This window comes from Eretmochelys imbricata, chromosome 26 (assembly GCF_965152235.1).
Source record: "Eretmochelys imbricata isolate rEreImb1 chromosome 26, rEreImb1.hap1, whole genome shotgun sequence".
Lineage (NCBI taxonomy): Eukaryota > Metazoa > Chordata > Testudines > Cheloniidae > Eretmochelys > Eretmochelys imbricata.
In genome coordinates this window covers 5,300,307-5,318,019 of record NC_135597.1, presented here as the reverse complement: position 1 = coordinate 5,318,019, position 17,713 = coordinate 5,300,307, and the positions used below count along the sequence as shown (strand labels likewise).

The following is a 17,713-nucleotide window of genomic DNA, read 5'->3' as shown; positions in this document are numbered from 1 at the left end:
GTACAGTCTGAATGTATGTCAGTGTGTTAGCATGCAGTCTGTCTGTGGACATAGCAGCACTCAACAACAGCGTCTGTAGCTGCCCTTTCTGGTAAGATCGCAAATACAGGAAGCTGAAGTGCGAAACGTATATGTTTAGGAAAAAAAAAACAAACAAACCCCGACCACACGTCACATGCTCATGAAATGAGATAGGGAGCAAACCCAACCCTGAAGGCAGAAGCGGGCGGGCGTCTGCGGCGGGAAAGAGTTAAACTGAAGGGCCGGGAGCCGGACCTAGAAGTGGGGAGTGGGCCAGTTGAGGGAGAGGTGTGAAGCGTGGGTGAGAGGTGGAGGTGTGAAAGATCGAGGGAGATAGAGGGGAGGGCCCGGACAGGAAAGTGCGTGTGACAGCGGGGCAGAGCGAGAGGATGCTCCTTGCTAGAAGATGGATGAGGTGGTTGTGAAACAGGGGTTACTGTACCTCCAGCAGCAGCAAACCTTCGGGAAGGTAAGGACCGACCTGGGCATCTTTGCCGGGGCTGGAGGCTGGTTACTGAAGCTTCTAGCTGCTCTTGACTGGGGACTCCCATGTGCTGCCTGGGCCCTGGGCTTCCTCCATCCTGGACTCAGACAGAGCCTGCCTCTGTGCCCCTAGTTCGCCATCTTGCCTTATTGCAAAGTGGGACAGTTTGCAGGGCTGGCCCCTCATCCCTGGCGGGGCCTTGTCGCTGTGCTGTACCCGGGCTGGGAACGGCAGTAGGGTCACAGAGCCAGACTGGTTTCCTAGGGGTTTAAATGCCCCACGCATGGGACTCTCTGGGGAGACGAGGCCCCGCTTCACACTCTCCGCCCCATTAAGAACCCCCTGGATGTTCTGCCTAAACAGTCTCTTGCCCAGTTTCACCCCACTGAACCTACTGTGACGTGCCCCCTCCAGCATCCCCCCTTCTGCTACCCGGCTGCTGCCCTGGTGACTCAACTGGGCACAAGCTGCAGCTCACCAGAACTTCCTCCCTCTTGTAGGAAGCCCTCATCTTGCCCGGTGACTCCCAGGAATGAGTCACATCCCTCCAGAGGAGAGCGTAGGCAGAAGCTGAAGTCTCTGACTTGTTGTCCCACGGCTCAAGGCAGATAGGGCCTGAGACTCACAGTACAGAGACGGGGACAATCTACTCTGGGGGTGGGGAAGGGGAGGGCAGCAGGGATTTGCCTTCATTGCACTGACATAGGCAACTTGCCAGGGGCCTCACAGTGATTGGCATAAACATGGACTGGGCTTTAAAAAAACAACATCGCTGTTTTGCAACTGCAGCAGCAGCTCCCCCACCCCAACACCGCACTCCCTGCTTGCTCCTGCGTTGCAGGAGACCCCTGCTTCCTCAGCTCATTTCTGATCTACAGTGTCACAGGACCTCCCCTGTGCTCAGCATCCCTGCTCACACCCACTTGCTCTGCTGCCGGGGCACCCCCCTCTCAGATCTCCCCTGACCCTGGCTCTGTTCCCCTGCTTCTGTGCAGCATTTTAGGAGCTTTCGTACTACTGGGCAGGTCTCAAGATGATCCAGTTGCAAGGATCCCGGCTGGGCTCAGGTTGCAAAGAACTCCCCTGAAAGCAGAAGTCTGCACCGCTAGCTTTCACCTGCTTGCAGTGCATATTAGTTTGTGGAAAGGTTCCTCTGGAAATCCTGCAGCCAGACCAAAATGGGAGTTCAAACCCCAGAGCACTGCCTGCCATCTCCTGCGGGAGCTGAGCTGTCAGGGGAAACTCACAATGATTTCCCTGTGCACATCCCCGGGGAGACCCCCCAAAGGTATGTCCACACTGCCGTAAACCCCGCCACCCCCCACCCCCCACTGCACTGAGTCTCAGAGCTGCGGTCAGCTGACTTGGACTTGTGGGGCTAAAAGCAGTGTACACATCTGGGCTTGGGCTGGAGCTCAAGGCCTGAGACCCTACCCGCCATAGGGTCGCACAGGAAACTCAATACTGCAATTTTGTAGCTCTGAAGCCCGAGTCTGCTGACCTGAGCCAGCTGCAGTAATGCCGTAGTCTTTTATTGCAGGGTAGACGTATCCTTAGATACCTGGGCATGAGCCCTGGGATGCAGGAGGTGCACTGTTAATAGAGATGGACCCTAACTGGACTCCTGGGTCCAACATCCCCCTAGACTCCGGGAAGTTCAGAACTGGGTGCAGGCATTGGCTCCTGGGGCCAGGTCTAGCTTTCAAAGAAAGACATAGGCCAGATCATCAGTGGATGTCAATTGGCCTAAGCTCCCTGATTAACACCAGCTGAGTGTCTAGCCCACGGTGAACAGTGAGAGGTGATTGTTTCCCCCAGACCTTTTCTTTGGAATCGCACATTTGCAGCACTGTTAGAAACCTCAGCTTCCCCTTTCTCTTGTACTGGTGTAACTACGGAGTTACTCCTGATTTACCCCAGTGTGAAGGAGAAGGGAGTCAGGCCTCTGTACCACATTCAGAGACAAGAGGACACAAGGGGTTGTTTACAGAAACAGGCTCTTTCTCCTGTTGGTCAGCTGATCAACGTAGCCAGTGCTGGTGGTAACCAAAAGGCATTTCTGTGTGCTGCCTGCAGGCACCAGGGAGGGAGGATCTCAGTCCAGATCCCTGCCCTCAAGAGTCTGCATCGCAAAAGACAAGCATGGTGCTGACTAGCCCTCTGGCAGTGGGCAGCCTAAAGGGGGCTGGAGTTCCTCTGCTATTTCCAAGTGGCTTCCTAGGGTTGCCAGCCCTCCAGGACTGTCTCCAGGAATTAAAGATGAATCTTTAATTAAAGATTGTGTCATGTAATGAAACCTCCAGGAATACGTCCAGTCAAAATTGGCAACAGCTCTAGGCCAGGGTGGGGAAGGTTGCCTAGCTGTGGCTTCAGTTTCGTGGCTGAGCAGCAGATTCCATTCACCAGTGCTAGACGTACATGTGAAATTGAATAGTAAACACTCCTCCACCCCCGTCTGCAAATGTCAGTGCCGCATGTGTGATCTGTGTGCCAGAGCCTGGCTCACAGGCCTTGAGCGCAGATGGAGCATATCCTCTTAGCAGATAACCAAATGAATGTTTGCAGCCCTGGCTATTTCGGTCACTGTCAGTAGCTCACTGCCCACCCAGCGAAACGCCTCCCATTCCCAATGCTGGGCTAGACAGGGCGTCCTGGCCTCCCCTCCCCTCCCAAGGAAGATGGGTGCGGTGTTGTAACACATTAGAGCAGAGCAGGCAGGACACCAGATAACCAGCATCTTTGACCTGTGGCAGCTGTTCCCCGATGAAAGTTTAACCCAACCAAATAGCCTGTGGCCACACTGCGGAGATCAGTGCGGGCAGATGGGGAAGCTGTTTGGTGCACGGCATATGCAGGTTGTAGATTGCCCATGGCACCACTCTCGAGCCATGTACACGGAAAGGTCACGTTCTCCTCAGTTAAAGGGAGGGCTTTGATTCAGCTGGTGCACAGTGGGGAGGTAAACTGGACCCTATTTCCTTCTGCCTACTTATTCTCCAGAATCTAAACTTTCTTTCTGTAACACAAAGGAAGTCTCTAGCTGTTCTGGTTGTCGAGCTAGCTTCAAAAATGTGACACAAGTCTGTCCCTGATGCAGTGACGTCTACCTGCTTTTGCAGAATCGGAAACAGTCTAGGGCCTGATCCAAAGCCCACAGTAGTCAATGGCAAGAGTCCATTTCACTTCAGGAACCTTTAGATCATGCACTTAGGCATCAATTGGCCCCTAAGTGAAGAAGCTGCCACAAAGACATCATTTGCGAGGTGAAACTGCTGTCTTGGCAGCAGCTCAGCTGGTCAACTTGGCAACAGTATTTCTGACAGAGCCATTTCAGGGCATGTATACATAGATATCTGTATAGCCGCTCTGAGTCCAGGTTAAGAGTGTCTATCTATCTATCTAACTATCTATCATTTTTATCCTGCTGCCTATCACTACAGTATCTGAGCTCCTTCCACATAAAATCAAGAGCACTAGTGAAGTCTCTAGCAGACTTTGTGGAGCCTCTGGCTGTTCAAGTGAACGTAACCTGCACCAACATAACGAAAGGTCCGAATGAAAATCAGTGTTGGTGTTTCTTGTCCAGCGTGTGTGTGTTTAGACCAGCCCCTTGAGGCACAGCTACACAGCCAGCAGCCACCCACCGAAGCGAGCCCCCAAGCCCAGGTCAACAGACTCAGGCTCGCAGGGCTTGTGGTTCAGTGCTAAAAATAGCTGTGTAGATAGGAGACAGCACTTTGAAGTTGTGGCTTGGGCTGGAGCTTGGGCTCTGCAGCCTACCCCCCTCCCTAGGCTTCAGACTTCTGCAGCCTCGGCCTAGGTATTTTTAGTGTGATAGCGTGAAGTGCGCAAGCCCAAATCTGTCAACAAGGGCTGGGAGGCTCACTGCCATGAGCAGTGTAGACGCACCCTGAGCCTCAGTGCCTTTGTGGGTTGTCTGGGCTGTTTACAGGAGCTAATTAAAAGTAAACACTTAAGGGAAAATTTTCAGAAGCCTCTAGGGCACAGAGTGGGAGTTAAGTGTCTAAATGCTTTTGAGGATCTGGATCTAAAGGAGCCCAGATCCTGTTGACTTGCAGTGGAGCTTGGACTCCTCAGGCACAGGTGCTTTTGAAATTGTTACCCTCGTGGCCCTTTTTAAAACAACACTCCAGGGTGGAGACATGGACCATGTCATCCCTGCAGTAAGAGGTGTGTTTGCATTGGTAAACCCTAGTGGAGAGAAGGCACTGCGGTTTTTACTGTGAAGTGGCTAGGTGAGCTTAAACCCTGGTATGTGGATACATGGTTAAACTCCAGTAGTCGCACCAAGGCATAAACTGCAGTTGGCTTGTCTCCCCTAGGGTTTGCATCAAGCTAGCTATCAATGCAAACACACCTCTTATTGAAGTGAAAATAGTCCATGGCTCAAGTCTGTCTTGATGTAAAAACACAGCTGTTTTTTTGCCATAAAGATGTGGGAATAGCTTTAGTTTTCCATGTGAAACAAACCAGCTGTCCCCAGGAGACCATTTCCAGCCCAGACATTGCAGCCTTGGGCTAGAGCATGAGAGTCAGGAAGTGAAACTTCCTAGGAACCCAAAGGCAGAGTTGACTAACACCCGCATGTTTCTGTTCCTTTGGCTTCCTTCCCCCCGGTCAGAAATGGAGGAAGTTCTGGGCAATGCTGTACCAGGAGAGCTCCTCCTCCTGCGCCCACCTGGAGCTCTTCGAGGGCTCCGGGCCTCCCGCTTCCGAGAAGCCCAAGAAGGCTGAGAGCGGCAAGAAGCTCGTCAAGTTGAGTAACTGTGTGCATGTAGCTGAGGCTAATGGGGACACCAGCAGCCCCAAGGAGACTGTCCCTTTCATCCTGGAGACCACGGACAAGCGCTACCTGCTGGCAGCTGAAAGCACCGAAGTGGCCAACTGGGTCCTCACCCTCTGCGATCTGGCCTTCGCGGTGAGAGTGGCAGCATGCTTCCTGTGGTGGTGGGGAGCGATAGGGGCATGTAGAGGGGTCCTTAGGAGTGAGGAGGATGCCGAGGATCTGGAGAGAGGTGTTCAGTGGGTGGGGGACTTGGAAAGATAGGGCACCAAGGATCTAGGGGACAGGGGCCCCCGGGGAGATCAGGAGCTCCAAGAGCTGGGGTTTCCATGGAGGTGGGTGTTGGAGGGGGCCAGGGAGAATGGATGGCCCAGCTTTGCCCATTAGTACTGAGCTTTGGCCTTCGCTGAGGTGTTGCTCAGAGTCCTCAGGGTGCTCTCTCAGGCCAGCTCTGGTGTCCCCTGTGTCCTTCACAGGGTCTCCAAGCCCCTGTTGGTCTGAGGAATGGGAGGAGCCTTGGCAGCTCAACAAAGAGCCCCAGGCACTGGGAGATGAGGTTGCAAGAAGGGGGATGCCCTCTCCATCAGCTCTGGCATCTGGATCTCAGTGCTGGGGAGGAGACACCACATGGGCCCAAATCTGCGTGGCTGGACCTGGGCTGCCCCAAACTCACCCATTGCTCTTCCCTGTGGGTTCCAGAGGAGCAGGGATGAACGGAAGGCAGCAGTGGGGAAGGACAGCCACCCGATCTCGCTATCCATGGAGGAGAACTCCCTGTACAGCTCCAGGGCCAAAGGTAGGGTGGGAACGAGAGACCCTGGCTCTGCGTGTGTGTGTGTACGTGTGCGCGTGTGTGTTGGAAGTGCAACTAGTTCTGGCAGAAGGTGCCGGGTCAGCAGGCACCGGAGACTGGACCTGTCTGTTCAATTCCATAGAACCCACAGGCTAGGAGATGAGATACCTAGAGACATGGACAGAGCCACCGTGAACATGCAGGTAAATAGATGCAGCATTGGGGTGTGTGTGTGTGTGTGTGTGAGAGAGAGAGAGAGAGAGAGAGAGAAATTGGATAGACCGATCATTCAATGTGCATGGTGTGGGTATAAGGATGAATATGTATGTCCGCAGAGAGACAGGCAATGTGGGGCGAAAGCCAGCCAGCCAGCCGGATGAGTGGAGTGGGCACAGCAGGGGCAGAGGCAGGGCACAGCAGAGATGAACCCCCCAGCAGAGTGATTCAAGTGGTTTGTTTTCTTCTTTCTGAGAGGAAGTGAGGAAAGGGGTGGGGAGGGGGTGTGGGAGGGTGGATGGAGTAATAACACCTTGCCCTGGCGGAACCTGAAACCACTGTCAAGTGTGACTCAGCTGTGATCCCAGAGCCCTGCTGGGCGCTTACAGAAGAGCAGACCTCTCGATAGCTCTCGCTGGGGCTGCTGGGAAATGTAGGACCATGCTTCATCTTTGCAAAGAGAGACATGCCCTCTCCTTCGCCTGCCAGCTCCGTACTTGCTTTGGGGGACACTCAGACGGAAGCTTAATATCCCAGAGCCCTGGGGCCTTGAGCCAAAGCCCACTGAAGTCAATAGAAAGATTCTCATTGATTTCTAAGAGCTTTGGATCAGCCCCTTGAAGCCTATTATCTCTTGCCACCAGCCCCAGCTTGGCAGCCATATGCATCTTTGTTCCTTGCTTTCCCTGGCATACTGCCAGACTCAATTGCATCGCTCCACATTAATCCCTCGGTTCCCAGGCTATTGGCATCTAGACTTGCCCCCCCAGTGCACACTTTGGTGCATTTTGCCCTTCAAACCCACCAGGTCCCATTTCTAAGTAGAATCCACTGCTGACCAGCTCTCAGGGAGTATCAACTTCCTGCTACTTGAGTAGCTGACCCAACGGGGGCTAGAACCAGCAGCCGAGTGATCCAGGGACCATCAGCGATCACCTCATTCACGTTACCACCAACATGCCACTGGCTTGTAACAAAGCGGCAAATCGACATAATGATGAGGCTTAATATAACAATGCTTCCCAAGTCTCACTCCCTGTGATGTGTTTGGTCTCTTGGGAGACCCTTGTTCTCTGGGGTCTCCTAACCTCTTTCTGCCTCCTTCTTCACCCCCTTCCCTTGGGCATCAAGCTTTTGCTTGTGACACTCTTCACTTGGGGGAACTTCATTAGACACCAGAAGCCTGCAGCCAGCCTCTGGGCCCAAGTGCCCTTCAGCGAACTGGGAACGCACCTGAAACTGTTGCAGACCTAGTTGCAGCACATCAGGGTTGTGTCCACATTCGAAGCCACATTGCAACCATGTTCAGAGAATCCATAGCATGGTTCTCAGAACACAGTCCCGGGATTTACCCAGGCCACAGAGACTGTACCCAGGTAGGAAGGAAGGGAGTCTAATGGTGAGCTCAGAGGAGGACCTTGTCAGTATTCACTTGGCTCTTATTATTTGTGTTGCCTTAGTGCTTAGGAGCCCTAGTCGCACACCAGGACCCCACTGCGCTAAGTTAAAGATTAAACCTGGAGCCTTAGCCCACGCTCCAGTTAAGCGATGCTGCTAATTTTGAATCGGAACATGGCTGCCGCAACAGCGCAGCCCTGCTCTTTGCAAGAAGTGTAATGGAAAATCAGCTTCATAAATAGCCCTTGTGCGCTTCCTGCTTTGTGGTTTGGTAGAACTGTGCCTTGCGCTGATAACTGGCCGCTCGCAACTGTCCAGAGCGCTTAGAACCCTTGTCGATCTTGCACCATTTCCCATGAGAGCCCCTCAGCCCTGCACTCCTGGTCTGAGGAGTGACTGAAGGCACAGAGCCCATGTGCCCACTCCCACAAGGCCATGGGAACAGGCTGTCAACCCTGCGTGCCAAGTAGCGCAGCTGGGCTGGGTGGTTTAAGTGAAGGGAGAGGAGCGTGGGGTGGGGGAACGAGACAGCTGGCAGCCACATGAAAAGGGAAATTGAGGCTCTGGCTATGCCGCTGACTTGCAGGGTGACCTTGGATCAGTCACTTCTCTGTGCCTCACTTTCCCCATCTGAGCAATGAGGGTAACGTGACTGAGTCAGCACTGCACAGAGCTTGGGGATCCTCAGAGGAAAGGGCCTGTCTGAGGGCAAAGTGTTCTGAATGGGAATGTTTATATAGGGAAAGGGGTGAAATGCAGTGGCCAGAAGGGGCACTGTCTCCCTCTGCCTCCATCTCTTGAGTGCTGCTGGAAGGCATGTGGGGACCTGACAGATCTGGTGCCCACAAACACAGCAGGAGTGTCACACACACTTGGCTCGGGCTCAGTTTACCAACCGACCCACAGACGTCAGCCTGTTGCAAACATCCTGCTCAATCATCAATGTAGCAACCTCTCCAGGTCAAAGGCAGCCTGAGTAATGGACCTGGGATCCTTTCAGGGAAGTGGAAGGGCCCCAGGGGCTGCTGGGGAAGGAGCAGAGACTAATCCTCCCAGAGCACAGTCTCTGCCTTACAGGGACCCATAGGGTGGGCTAGCAAAAGAAAATCACCCCCACTCCAGGACATTGATCATGTCTTGGCTTACAGGCTGAACCTATGAGAAGAGGCATGCCAAGCACGCTTGCTAACTCACATGCTTGTGTGTATGCACACAGTTGCACATTTGTACACCTTCCCACCTGGAAATATATACCTGGGGATTCGCACATGCAAACGCACACACAAACTCACTTGCATGGGCACACACATTTATGCACGCACATGTGAGCAGACACAGTCACTCTCTCTCTCTCTCTCTCTCTCTCTCTCACACACACACACACACACACGCCTTTTGTCTGCTGGATTAAACAGCAGCATTGGCAGAGAATTGAGAGCAAAGGGCCAAATCCATGACTGATGTAAATTCAGGGGTGAGTCTGGCTCAGTGTCTTGATCCAGCCTGCACCTCTCCCTTGATCTCATCTCCAGCCTGTGCCTGTCTCAGGTTTCTTCAGATGGTGAGTCACTGCTTTTTATCCACCCTCTAAAGGAGAATGGGATAGCCTGTCCCTCTGCTATGCTATCAGCCCGTGAGAAGGCAACACACTCACCTCCCTCTCTCAGAGAGGGCCAAGGGCCACGTTGCAGGGAGCAGATAAGCCACAGGGAGTTTGTGCTGGGCTACATAGCACTTGGCAAACTACTACAGGAGAGAAGCCTGCCCTGAGCTGAACTCGGGGCAAGTGGGGTGCTAGGGAAGTGGGAATGGTCTTGCTTGTTTGGCAGGGCCGGGGGAAGATCTGCAGCCTGCTGGGTTGCTTTTGAATGCACCTGTCAGGACCGTGCCCTGGCTACAGAGGGCTGTTTAATATGGAGTGGGGGCGCAAGTCATGTCCCAAGGCTGCCAGCATCTGACATGGCTCTGGGGAGAGGCTGACCTGCATTCTCAGTGTGGAGCTGGCCTGGTAATAAGAATAAATACCATGCCTAGGATTTTCCCTCACAAAGCTCTTTGCAAACCGCTCACCTAAGAACCGCTTGACTCCCCTCTGAAATGTTCCTGCCTCCAGGGTGGAACCTGACAGCTGGTAAATAGAGGCCCAGGAACCCGACCCGGCAGCTTAGGACAGGAAGGGGAGAAGAAGCAGGATCCAGTTGAAAGTGTAGGGAGCACGTAGGGAGATGGAGGATATAATTGTCCAAGCTGGAATTTGGACAGGACACTGGGTTAGAACATCCCTGTTCTTGGGGGAAGTGCCCTGGGCTCAGGACCTGGGGTTTGTGTTCCTCTGAAAGATGGAGGATGGGTCTGCTTCTCCTCTGCCTTTCACCTGGTGGAGTCATTTACACTCGGGCAAAGTGAGTGCCAAATGCGAGCTCTGGCGTGAGTGGAGGATTCCAGGGTGGCACCCACTGTGCCCAGCTATGAATGATGGCACAAAGCGCCAGGGGAAGGGGAGAATCCGCCCTCCTCCTCTCTAACAGATCCCATGCCCAGGTGATGAGTGCGGTCCAGACAGATTGGCCAGCTCACCACTGACTGCAAGGGGAGAGTGCCCTCTGCTTTGTCACCTACATTGTTCTCTGCCACATGGCACCCCCTGTCATCACACGAGGGCATAGGGCACTGACCCAGAGGGAGCGTCCTTTCCTGAGTTACCCGCACCCCTTATCACAGCACCGTGGGCTTTTTGGAAGTCTGCCATCCATGTGCCTACGTTGCGTGGCTGATAGCACAGTGTGAATCTGAGGTGCGTTTGGATCAGAGTTTGGCTCCCACGGTGGCTGCCGGAAGCTCTCGGTGAGCGCAGGGCTGGGTACAGCCCTTGCAGATCCCAGCCCCGTGGCCTTTTAAGGCGGCTGACGTGACATGCTCCGTGTTCCGCCTCCGGCAGAGCTGGGGGACACGAGGGCCCCGGTGAGGCCTCGCGGGCGTTACAGCACCTGCACCGAGCAGGAGGGGGATGCGGCGTGGCAGCAGGAGCATTTGCATCTCTCGGCCCCACTTGCTGAGCTGAGGGAGCCCTGACAGGAACAGGAAGGATGTGGTGGGCTCATCTCGAGGAAAGTTCACCTTGCATTGTGCCAGCTGTGTCACACTGCGGGGCTGGGGAGAAGTGGGGGCAGCAGGGGGCAGAGAGGGGAATTTACGTCCGTGGGCGTGCTGCATGGGGGAGTTCAGAGATAGCAGACCTGCTTCTCCGACTGGGGGCACATCCCCTCACTGATGCACTGTTGATCTCCTAACAAAGGGCTCTTGGAAAGCCCCTTACCAACATCCCAGGGTCCTGGGTGCTACAGGGAATGAGGAATCGAGTCAGCTGATCTCCCACTGAAATGCCAGTCCTGTTTCCAATCCACAGCCGTGGGGCAGAGCAGTGCTGCCAGGCAAGCAAACTGCGGGGAGCTGATAGGCGAGTGCACTATAGCGTTCAGCTTGGGCGGCTTGAAATGGGGGAAGTGGGTTTATGTGCGAGAGAGGCTGTCTGCATTAGCATGTCTGCCTGTGTGCGGCCGTGAGCCTGCGTCTGGAACGGGGAGCGCACGTGTGACTCTGCGTGTGAAGATCTTGCAAGGGAATCCAGGGGCTTTGGGGGTTCTCTGGGCCTCCCCCCCCCCCGGCGGGGCGGGGAAGGATGTTTCTGGGACATTTCTGCTGTGCATCCCAAGGGAAAAGCATTTGCCTTTTAGGAGTGTTTTGAGGAGCCCCGGGAATGAGCCAGAGGCAGAGGAATTGGTCCGAAAGCCTCCCTCAGTCTGAGGGCAGCTCCTGGCAGCACCTCATTAATACCCATCAGCTCTCAAGAAGGCTGGAGATTCCCTGGTCTTTAGCCTCTCACCTGCCCCCCACCCCCTGTGGGGTAAGCCACCTACCATGCCACATGACATCATCCCCAGTCTAACCATTGTATGACGGTGCCATTGGCCCATATGGACGTGGGCCATGCTGGTTCCCTCTCATCAGGCTGAGAGCCCAGCAGCTCTGTCTGTGGCATGTCCTACTCCACACTGGTTATGTAGGACACAGCCAGGCCTGGTGGTAGCTGCACTCCCCCCACCTCTGCGTTGCTACATTAGCAGACGACAGGCCTGCCTGGGTATGTGCTGTTGAGCCGCAGGCTCCCAGCAGCAGGGCTGACAGTGTGAGGGGGACCTGGGGAGCTCGTGTATTCATGCAAAATTCACGAGGTGCCGTGCGGAAGGGCCGAGAGCTGCAGCATGGCCAGCAGGATCACCTCTAGCACATGTTCCTTTGCAGCCGCGGCCACTAAGGAGTTCCAAGTGACAGTGAGGGTCACGGAGGCCTCTGAGCGCTGCCTCCTCTGGGGCAGCTTCATCCTCCGAGCTGAGGACGAGGCCCTGGAGCTTCAGGACCTGCAGACGGGGAGCGTGCGCTATACCTGGCCTTATAAGTTCCTGCGGAGATTTGGACGGGATAAGGTAATCGCAGACCCGGAGGGAGGGAACAGCTCCTTTGAGGTGTAGGGTGGGGATGGGGGCTATCAGATCAGGAAGCTAAGCAGGAAGTCTGTTAAAAGTCAAGCATCCTCCTGTCAGAATGGCTGGGCCTGGAGTAGCTGTCAGCTGGCACTCACATGCCATTTGTTGTAGCCCCTTCTGCCAGTAATTGGGAGGTGAGCACTTCTTACAGTCTGTGCTCCTGCCCGGCTCACTAGAGCCTCACCTACTGGGAGCTGGAAGCTCCCCCCACAGCCAGCACCCTGCTAAAACTGCAGTAGTTTGTGAGCTTCTCCAAGATAAAACATGTGTACTATCCTGCTGGGGGGAGGCAGGGACTGGAGTAGCTGTGACATCCCCCTTGCACAAGCCAAAGCTCCTGCAGGGAGGCTGAGCCCCCTTTTGTGTCAGGACACCCTTGTCCCTCTTGCATAGGTTGCGTCAAGGCAGGCAAGGAGGGTTTTCTTGGGAACAAACACCTCAGATAGCCAGGTGAGAAAATTATCCATGGGGCACAAATACTGCCCTGTAGGGAGTAGGTATAATGGCCCTCAGTATGAGTCATCAGCTGGGTTTGATCCTAGAGCCTTCTGATCCCTAGCACAGGGATTTCGCACGTGAGAGCAAGGAGAGTTAGTTGGCAGCTGTTGTTATCCTCAATGTGGCGGGGGCTGCTGTACCCACACAGTGCTGGGGATATGACCCTGCTTGGCTTTGCACCCCTACCAGGTGACCTTCTCCTTCGAGGCCGGTCGAAGATGCGCCTCTGGAGAAGGCAACTTTGAGTTTGAGACCACGCAGGGCAACGAGATCTTCCAGGTCATTGAGTCAGCCATCAACGTGCAGAGGGGCCTTGGGACAGATGAGCCACGGTGGGTCGGCCCTGCTGACGATGCCGTCAGGGTTCCCATTCCTGTTAGGACCGTGAGCCGACCCAGGGATGGCGAGGGGAGGGTCTCAACTGGAGGGTCCCTGCTGCACCACAGGGCCAGCACCAAATGCCTCTCCCTGGAGTCCAGCTTGGAGGGGAAGCCAGCCAAAGGCAAATCAGTGAAGCCCACCGCCAGCTTCCCCCTGTCCGGGGAACCCACAAGCAGCTTCATCTCCCCTACTGACTGCGAGTTGCCCTATGCGGAGCCACGCGACTCCCTCCGACTGAACCCGCAGGACAGAGCCAAGAGCCTGCAGCCGGCCAGGAAGGTGCTGGCTCAGGCAAAAGAGACACCTGAGTCCGAATATGCTGTGCCCTTCGACACCATCGCCAAGTCCCTGATGGCCACAGAGTTTGGCAGCTTTCTCTGCGGCTTTGTGGAGCCAGAGGTCCCGTACCCGCTGTATGACAGCATCGATGAAGCGGGCGTGAGGAAGCGGAGACAGCCACCCACTCAGACCAAGCCAGAGCACATTTATGATGAGCCCGAGGGCCTGTCTGCCCACACTGTGTACGATGAGCCCGAGGAGGTCAAAGGGGAGGCCTGGAAGCTGCAGGCCACTGCAGAGGACCCAGTGGGTCACGAGTACCCCTACAACCCCCAGCGGGATGACTACTCTGTGCCCAAGATGGTCGTGCCCACCCTGAACTTGCTCTCTGGGCAAGGGGGCGACTGGATTGGGGAAACCGAATATGACAATGTGGCCCTGAGGTTCATGAACAAGAAGAAGAATGTGCAGTAAAAGGGAGGAGAGGGAAGAGGAGAGAGAACAAGAGAAAGGACTTTCTGTGCTGCCATTCCACTTGGCCCCAGGTTGCGCCATCTCTCTAACCCCGGAGATGGCCGGAGTGGACATTTCCAAGAGCCTTTTCTCTTCAGCTGTCCCTTAGAGTAAAAGCTGAGTCTGTCGAACTCATCTCACTAGTGACTGAAAGCCTGTTCGGGCCTGGCTGTCCAGCAGGGGGGCATGATAGAATCCAAGTGCCCTCTCCCTTAGCCTAGACTGTATAGATTTAGGGCAAGGGTCATGCATTGCTGTATATTGCGTACGGCACTCAGTACGGTGATGGCAGTTTATATATATAGTACTAATAATGCTGCCCCAAAGGGCCTGGGTTTCTCTCCACTCCTGAGAAGATATTCCTGGGCATCTCTATTAAAAACGGCATTTAAACCGGCTGCTGGAGTTGCATACGGCTTCTTTCCCCATTACATCAGTTTCTCTGGCCCAGCATTACCAGGGTGGATCCTCTGTTTCTTCCTGCCATCGGATCCAGACTGGATGCCGTTCTGGAAGCTATGCTTTAGTCCAACATGAGTTACGGGGATCAATACAGGGATAACTGGGTGAAATGTAATGGCCTGTGATATCGCAGAGCTCAGAGATGATCTAAGGGGCCCTTGTGAATCTATGAACATTCCCTCCTCTCCTCCAGCACACCTGATCCCATCTTCCTGTGACCTGTGTTGTGTCCTAGTGAGCTCACGGGAGGAGATGAAAGCTTAGGGCCAAGCAGGAGATTCAGGTGTGACACTGGCCGAAGAAGTGGGACATCAAGCTGAGACAGTGGTTCGGGCAGGATAGCCCACGGGTGACACTGGCCAAGCTGGAGAGGGGCAGGTGTGATATTGGTCTCTGTGGAACAATTTCAAGAGCACACCTCACACGTGCCATTGACACAGGCAGGGCAGCTGGGCTGGGACACTGACTCAGGCGGAGTGGGCCAGCTGGGCCCACTCTGCCAGGTCACTGACAGCTGGGGAGGGGGCAGATCCAGTGGCAGCAGTGGGGCTGCTCTGGCGGATCATCGGCCCAGGTGGTGCCAGGCATAATTCACCTGTGACATTACAACTGTGCACCCAATAGCCAGCTGCCCCAGGGGGTGCATTCCCACTGCCCCACTCCCTGGAGGGTGCATCCCCACAGTCGACTGCCTCACTGCCTCTGAAAGGGGAGAGCCAGGCAAAGCGAACCTGCACCGGCTTTGGTGCTGATCCCTCCGTCTTCAACCCACCTCGGCCAGGAGCTTCTAAGCTGTCGGTTTATTTCTGAACTGGCAGCCTGTGGGCAGCCATCCTGCTTCTCTCCCGCTGGAGGGCAGTGCTGGCCCATGGTACGATGCTCTAGCGCTATTGGGAAGGGGAACCAGGCTGAAACTCCCTCTGCAGCAGGGTTTCGGATAACATGATTAAACATGAGGTTCTGAAAAAGAAAATACATGAGAAAAGAAAGGGGGGGGGGGAAATCCGTGAAACCTGATTGGAATGGATATTTCTGTTCCGTTTAAAGGGGCAGCACAGGTCAATGGTGATGGGTCTGTGGGTTAGAAGAGCATTAGTGGTCAGCAGCCAATGCAGCTCAGTGCAGGTGTGACCCAAGGCCTGGGATGTGGGGCAGTGGGGATGGCCTGCTGCAGGCTGGAGCTCCGGGTCTGACCCCGTCTCCATAACAGGCTGATCAGTAGGGGGAAACTGTGATAGAGACAGAAGTAGGACCGAGGGGTGAAAACCTCGTCTAGTGCAGGGCCCTATGTGAGGGGGACCAGAAGAGAGCAAGGGAATGGGAGCTTGCCAGGAAACAAACAGAAAGGGAGCAGGAATGTACCCAGACACTGCTGATTTTCCCCAAAAGCTGCATCTGAGACCTGCCAATGCCAAGCAGCCAGAGAGAGACGTCACACCCTGGCTAAGGTCAGATGTGCCCACTTCCAGGGTTTGGCTTTATGGCGATCTCAAATTGCAACCAAACATAAACCTTGCACAGAGATGTCCCCTGAAGCCCAGCTAGTCCTATAGGTCCCTGCAGGACCTCACTGCATCTTACCCTGGTATGCTCTGAGCAGAAGGTCACACCCACTCTCCTCTATACTGGTGGAGGTATCAAGGTGCAACTGGCACCATGGCACAGCACGATTGTGCAGGTTTCTAACACCTGCTAACAGGGTGCGTCAACAGAAAAGCTCCCCAGCCTTATTAGAGTCTTCCACCCACTGGAGCATGTGGTCTCTCTGTATAGCACACACATGCTCGTTTTTATTGGGAGCTGGGTGTGTACCAGCAACCAAAGAGTTAACGAAACATTGCTGAAGAGTAAGGTTTCATCACTGACCTGGAAACTCTGACCACTAGACAACACACTGCTCTCAGAGCTGGGGCTGGAACCCAGGACTTCTAACTCCCAGACACTCCCTGCTCTAACCACGAGACCTCAATCTCTCCTCCCCAAAGTCAAAATGGAACCCAGGAGTCCTGACCCCCAGACCCCTCTCCAGCCCATTACCTTAAGCTCCCATCTGCACCCCTTCTGAGCTAAGCACAGTTGCTGCCTCCCCCTCCCCCAAATAAATTAATGACAAAACAATGGTTTTTAAGTCAGCAGCGCTCAGAGCTGATTGTATTGTGTGCTCCCGGGGGACACCTGTCTTCCTATTTACACTCCATTGTTTGTGTTTTTAATTCAGCTTTGTTTTCTGATCCTTTACAATTTTCTTTTTGTTTTTTCCTACTAAAGTTTTGGTTTGTTTGTCTGTTTTGATCCATTATTCAACCAAACCTTCCCTTTCCAAGGTTTTGTGATGTGCTTCAGCCCGGCTGGCTGCAGGCCAGGGGGCACAGGCATCTGGGGAGTCCAGCTCTTGTGCAGTTTACAGATACTGTTAGAAAAATGCACAAATGGTATTCGGCATGTGTGTAGCACTTTGCACTGCACATACCTTAACTAATTCACCCTCAATCTGGGACCAAGGTCAGTTTTATTATCTCCATTATACTGATGGGGAAACTGAGGCACAGAGACGCGCCATGGCTTGCCCATGGTCAGACACTGACTCAGGGCAGAGCCTTCAAAGGCAGGAGTTCCCATCTCTCAGTCCACGGGGTCACTCTCTCTCTTGGGCTGAAGTGGGACTGGTGTAACTCCAGTTTTCTATGGGAACAAACCCAACCATTACATTAGTGAGGCCAGATCCTCAGCTGGTGTAAATCAGTTCAGCTCCATTGACATCAGCAGTACTCATTGTTTCACGGTAGGTCAGCAAAGGGAAAGACCATTAAGGTCTGCCTATCCAAGCGGCATTTAGAGACCTTTACAAATACCTAGCATAGGTTAGATCAGTGGTTCTCAAAGCCGGCCTGCCGCTTATTCAGGGAAAGCCCTTGGCGGGCCGAACCAAGTTTGTTTACCTGCTGCGTCCGCAGGTTCGGCCGATCGCGGCTCCCACTGGCTGCGGTTTGCTGTGCCTGGCCAATGGGGGCTGGGGGAAGCGGCGCGGGCCAAGGGACATGCTGGCCACCCTTCCCGCAACCCCCATTGGCCTGGAGCGGCGAACCGCGGCCACTGGGAGCCGCGATCGGCCGAACCCGCGGACACGGCAGGTAAACAAACCAGTCCGGCCTGCCAGGGGCTTTCCCTGAACAAGCGGCGGACCGGCTTTGAGAACCCCTGGGTTAGATAGAATGATCACCCAGTCCATCTCCCTGTGACCCTACAGTATGTTCTAGCTTTAAGTGCCTTCCTTGGGAAGAAGACCCCACAGCCTGAGAGATCTGTTGTCTTAATTTAGG

At 54.5% G+C, this 17,713-nt stretch overlaps 1 protein-coding gene across 1 annotated transcript; it reads left to right on the top strand.

The window, feature by feature from the left end:
- Positions 1-213: 213 nt before the first annotated feature.
- DOK2 (docking protein 2) lies at positions 214-16,617 on the top strand. Its single transcript, XM_077805885.1, has 5 exons — positions 214-490; positions 5,148-5,444; positions 6,009-6,105; positions 12,019-12,200; positions 12,948-16,617. The coding sequence occupies exons 1-5, from the start codon at positions 428-430 to the stop codon at positions 13,890-13,892; spliced, it is 1,584 nt and encodes a 527-aa protein (XP_077662011.1). The 5' UTR covers positions 214-427; the 3' UTR covers positions 13,893-16,617.
- Positions 16,618-17,713: the final 1,096 nt, after the last annotated feature.